Source organism: Chaetura pelagica, unplaced genomic scaffold (genome assembly GCF_000747805.2).
Source record: "Chaetura pelagica isolate M959 unplaced genomic scaffold, ChaPel_1.0 scaffold683, whole genome shotgun sequence".
Classification (NCBI taxonomy): domain Eukaryota; kingdom Metazoa; phylum Chordata; class Aves; order Apodiformes; family Apodidae; genus Chaetura; species Chaetura pelagica.
The window spans coordinates 143,277-148,031 of record NW_009952815.1 but is presented as its reverse complement, the minus strand read 5'-3'; the positions used below and the strand labels follow the sequence as shown (position 1 = coordinate 148,031).

The 4,755-nt window shown below is 47.3% G+C and overlaps 1 protein-coding gene across 1 annotated transcript in view; it reads left to right on the top strand.

Moving 5' to 3' along the window:
* The window catches only part of LOC104386446 (chromosome unknown open reading frame, human C1orf21), a 61,732-nt gene that overhangs the window by 48,061 nt on the left and 8,916 nt on the right, over positions 1–4,755 (top strand). The window contains exon 3 of the mRNA XM_009995055.1: positions 2,081–2,157. Within this exon, the coding sequence (XP_009993357.1) occupies positions 2,081–2,157 (77 nt within the window). The remainder of the gene's footprint in view (positions 1–2,080; positions 2,158–4,755) is intronic.

Genomic DNA, 4,755 nt, shown 5'->3' with positions numbered 1-4,755 from the left:
GAAAGAGTAAAATTTGGCATTTTGAAGTCAAGTAATCTGCAGTTCTATTTCTGTTTCCTGTGTGAGTCAGTTAATATTCTGAATATTGCTTTGGGACCCTCAGAGGGAAGGCAACATGTATTTTTCTTGTGGCTTTCTATTTGTTCCTAAGTGACAGACCTTTCTTTAGGCTGGGATTGTGCTGACTCCAGCTACTGATGGAGCTGCACTGACTCCAGACTACCAGTGGAGGTGTGGAAGGCCAGGTTTGCACCCCGTGATGTGGCACAGCTCCCTGCACAGGGGCTGGAAATCAGAGCATTTCACTGGGGCAGGAGACTTGCAGCAGTGTTTAGGTGGGGAAAGGTCTGTGTCTCCAGGTGATGGCATGCAGAGACAGAAGTGAGCCCAGAAATGCCCCTTGTGCTGCAGGAGGTGGGCAGGAGGTGCTGTGGCTGCAGAACGTGGCTCCCACTGGGCCATCCAGATGTGTCATTCCAGATGTGCAGTGCAGACCGTTCCTAGTTTCTGCCTCTGCACTGAGTACACAAACTGGTGGAGCAGAATTGAGAATAATGGCTTCCCTGGTCTGTGAGGTTGGGATTTAGCTGATTCCTGGTTTTGGTGTCTTCTTCATGAGACCAGTCCCTCCTTATTTTACTTGCCAGCTGTCTGAGTCACACAGCAGCTCACATGAGCTGCAGGACTGTGTATGTGTGTGCTCACCACGCACACGTGCAGAGTCATCCCCAGTTAACACTTAAAATTAGAAGATGCTTTGAAATCAGGTGGTTTAATCTCCTCTTCTGCAGCTTTGACTGGACATCGTGGGCAGGCAGGGGGCTGGTGGGATGTAACAAACATACAGAGACCTTTGGTGAGGCTTGGGAAAAAGGCTTTTTTTCTCTCTTACTGTTACTTTCATGCATGGCACTGTTTTCAGTCTAGGAGGATTAAAAGATATGCATTAAACAGTGTTAAATGCATATGTTAGATGCTGAGGCAATTCATGTTTACAGCTCTTGTAGAATTATTCATTAAAATATTAACTGCTAGACAGCCTTGTGTTTTTTTCAATTCAGTGGTGTAGTAGCCCTCTTAAAAATCATCTTGTGTGATTCACAGATTAAATAAGACAAAACAAAGCCACCAAAATTACCCACAAAAGCACTAATTCTTTGGTTTGCATGACGTGCCGAAGGAATTCAGATGGATTTGTGCAGGGGTGAACTATGAGGTTTAACTCAGCTCTTTCCCATCTGCACCAGCAGCTTTCCCTAACACACAGCACTGGGATCATCTGGAAGGGGCCGTATCCTTCTCCAGGTTTTTGCAGACAATAGATACGTGTGCACGCTCAGCTTTTGGCACAAGGACAAGGTGCTACCTTGAAACTGTAGCTCTCCACTAAACTCTTTTCCCTCCCCACCCCTTTGTGAAGATGTTTTTCATGGCTCTGGTCCTTCACAGGGGACACGATCGTGTTCTTGTCTATAAACATATTCTAGTTTGCTTCCTTGGGCCCCTTGTGTCGAATTCTCTAAGCAGGTCAAGTCGACTCTTGCTGCTCTTATCACCAGCACATTTAACATCTGCTTTCTCCCATGGATGGTTTCTACATGGTGCTAATGTTTCTCACCCCTGTTGTGAGCAAACCTGCAGGTCTGGGGTGGCTCAGGGGCTCTGCCTGCTGAGTGCTCTGCCTTGCTCTGCTGAAGGCACCAGTAGGTGTTTATGTCCAGAGGAGCCTACACGGGGCCCGGCCGCAGCTGCGCGCCCCGTTCTCCATGGACCATGGCAGAGTTATTAGCCAGCCCCCTGTTTGATCCCTCTGCATCCCAGATGGATTTTGCCTGGTGACCTGGAAGCAATCCCTCAGGCCACTGAACCTGTGACATTTAAAAATTGCCTGCTCGGGGTCATTGTCTCAATTGTCTTGCCTTTCACTTTGTTTTTGATGAGGTCTTCTCATTTGGATGTAGAGGTGGAAGGAAGAGCCTGAACCCAGTGCAGGGTGACACTGTGGTGACAAATGTCTGTCATGCCTTGTGTGCTTCATAGATACTGATGATGGCTCTGTTGTGTTTTTTGTGTGTTTCAGGAAAAAAGTGCCAGTTCAAATGTAAGACTTAAATCAAATAAAGAGATCCCAGGATTAGTACATCAACCCAGAGCAAAGTAAGTTCAGTTTTGTTTTATTTGTATAATCACAGGATGAAGCAGTATCTGTGGGAATCACAGTTATTGTGCAGTGAAAACCAGTTGGTGGTTCCAGCAGCCCAAAAACCATGCCCAATTTAAATGCAACAGGTAAGGTCACCCCTGTCCCAGTACCAGTGACCCAGCCAGGCAGTGCTTGTGCCCCTTCCCTGCAGCATCCACTCCCTGCACGCTGAAATGCAGGACTTAAAACTGTGTGAGACACATCTTGCTGTACCTTATAGGAGTTCCATACTGTGCTATTTCCCAGCTTTCCATACAGCTTACACATAAACAAAGTTATATATGCCCTGGTGTTCCTAAATACTACCAGTTAAGTTCCCAGGGAGGTTTTTGCTAGCTCTTGGCTTAGGTTAGCAGCTGTACTGCCTGGGATTAGGAATGGTCAATTTCTTCCATTTAAAATTAAGTTGTTTCTCCATCCTTCCCTGGCAGTTCTGTGCTGGCTGAGAGCAGGCAGTGTTACATATGCCATGAAATATTTCATTCCTGTGACAGAGCTGGTTAGTGATATTAGTAACTCATTTCTTATCTAAATCACTGTTACTTTTAAAACGCTAATTGGATTGAAAAGAACAGATTCTGGGGAGCTGTATATCAGGTTCATAACCAAGGAGTGATAAGGCTCTGTTGTTGGGTTTTGAACAATAGTGGAAAAGCTGTTCTTTATGCTGTGCCTTCGGGGCACTTATTAACTTAAACTTGCTGCATACCAAGTGTGTGTCAAGTCTGTGAACTTCAGTAATTTCCTAATGAACTGACAGGATAATTGAGCCTCCTTTCAAAAGGAAAAATCGAGTGCTTCAGATGTAATTGCAAAGAAGTTGAGGAGGTGGAGGTAAAACCACCCTTCAGCAAAGCTGTATTTTGATACTGTGGCTTGGTCCTTCCCAGCAGGGTCAGAGATGTATTTAAGGCACTCTAACAGGAGGCTAATCAGCCCGGGGTACAAAAGGGGTGTTTCTTTTGCTGGGTTATCTCTTCTGGTGCATCCAAGGCAGAGGAGGAGGATCCCTTCCCTCAACCCACTGGTCATGGGGCTGGTGATGCGCCCAGGACACGCTTGGCTGTCTGGGCTGCCAGCACAGATTGCTGGCTCACCTCCAGTTTGTCACTCACCAGCATGCCCAAGTCCTTCTTCAGGGCTGCTCTCCATCCATTCATCACCCAGCCTGTACTGATACTGGAGATAAAGATCCCATCTTTGGCAAAATGTGCTTCACTGGCCTGCCATGAAACATCTGAAAATGCATTCTTGTGTCTCCTGATGTGCTTCTTACAAGGAAAATTAAATCCACATTTCTGTCTGGGGAGAGCTCTTTCTTCTGGAGGGGTACCCAAGAACTCTGCTTACATTTGGTGGTTTTCAGACTCTTCATTTTCTGATGCTCAGCTCATTTACTATGGCAGCTCCTCCCCCGCCAAGGATTTTGCAGTTTTACACAGCTCCTCAAAATACACTCTGTATCAGCACTTGGGTGTGTTGTGCCTCTAAATCAAAGGGCAGTTTTACTGCCCAGCCAGACTTCTCTGAAGATCATGGCCTGCAAGGACTTCAGGACCTCCTTTGGGATTTTAAATGTATATAGCAACACAATACTCCTTTTTTTCCCCCCCTTCCTTTAGTTTCCTTATGAATTATGGTTGGGGTGAGTCACTATGATATCATTTCAGAGAATCAAAGAATTGTTACAGTTAGAAAATAACCTCTAGGATCAGTGAGTCCAACCGTCCACCCAGGAGAACTTATTATTAGCAACTGGATCTATGATGTTGCCAAGGCAAGAAAATGTTCCTGGTGCTCACCTACCCAGAAAGGGCTGGACTGCCCTAAAAGCCCCTCTCTGAGACACCTGAGTGTGCAGGTAACAGGCTTGGCTGCCCCAAAGCAGCAATTCGGTTCCCCAGCTCAGGTGGAGGGGGCAGCCTGAGGCAGACTGCTGGGGACAGCAGCTCCCACAGCCACTGAAAGGTAAATTGTTCCCTCTCCTGAATTACCAGCTGCAGGTTTTAATGCAGCTCCTGAAGCCTTCTCTTCTGAACTGAGCCCTCATTTATGGCCAGCATAAGCAGGTCATTGTACACGTCCATCCCGGTAGTGGGTGGAGTGTGAATGCCCAGCTTTGTAGGAAAGGGCAGCTCATTGTTGGGCACTTGGGAAAAGCCTTAGCTGATGGCAGCTGGAAGGATCATGCTGAGGAAGAGGAGTCTGGGGTGGGAATTCAGCAAGCCAAACCAGCTCTTAGTGTCAGAGAAAAATCTGAGACCTGTGTATCCTTCTAACCGTTTGGCATCACTGTTAGCACTGGCACTAGTCTCCCACCCTTCCATTTTTGCACCTTCTTTTTGTCCCACACTGAGTCCCTGGCCCTTTTCTGCAGCCCCCGTGGGCCTAGGCACCCCTCCCTGCTGTGCTGCCAGAGCATGCTCCAGCTCCACCTTCCCAGAGGGTTATCATCACTTCAGGAAGGACGTGGTCACCACCCTCTAACATAAATACAGCAGCCACAGCCCTCCTGCTGTCTGCCACACATCCTTCTCTGCCTCCTCCTCTTT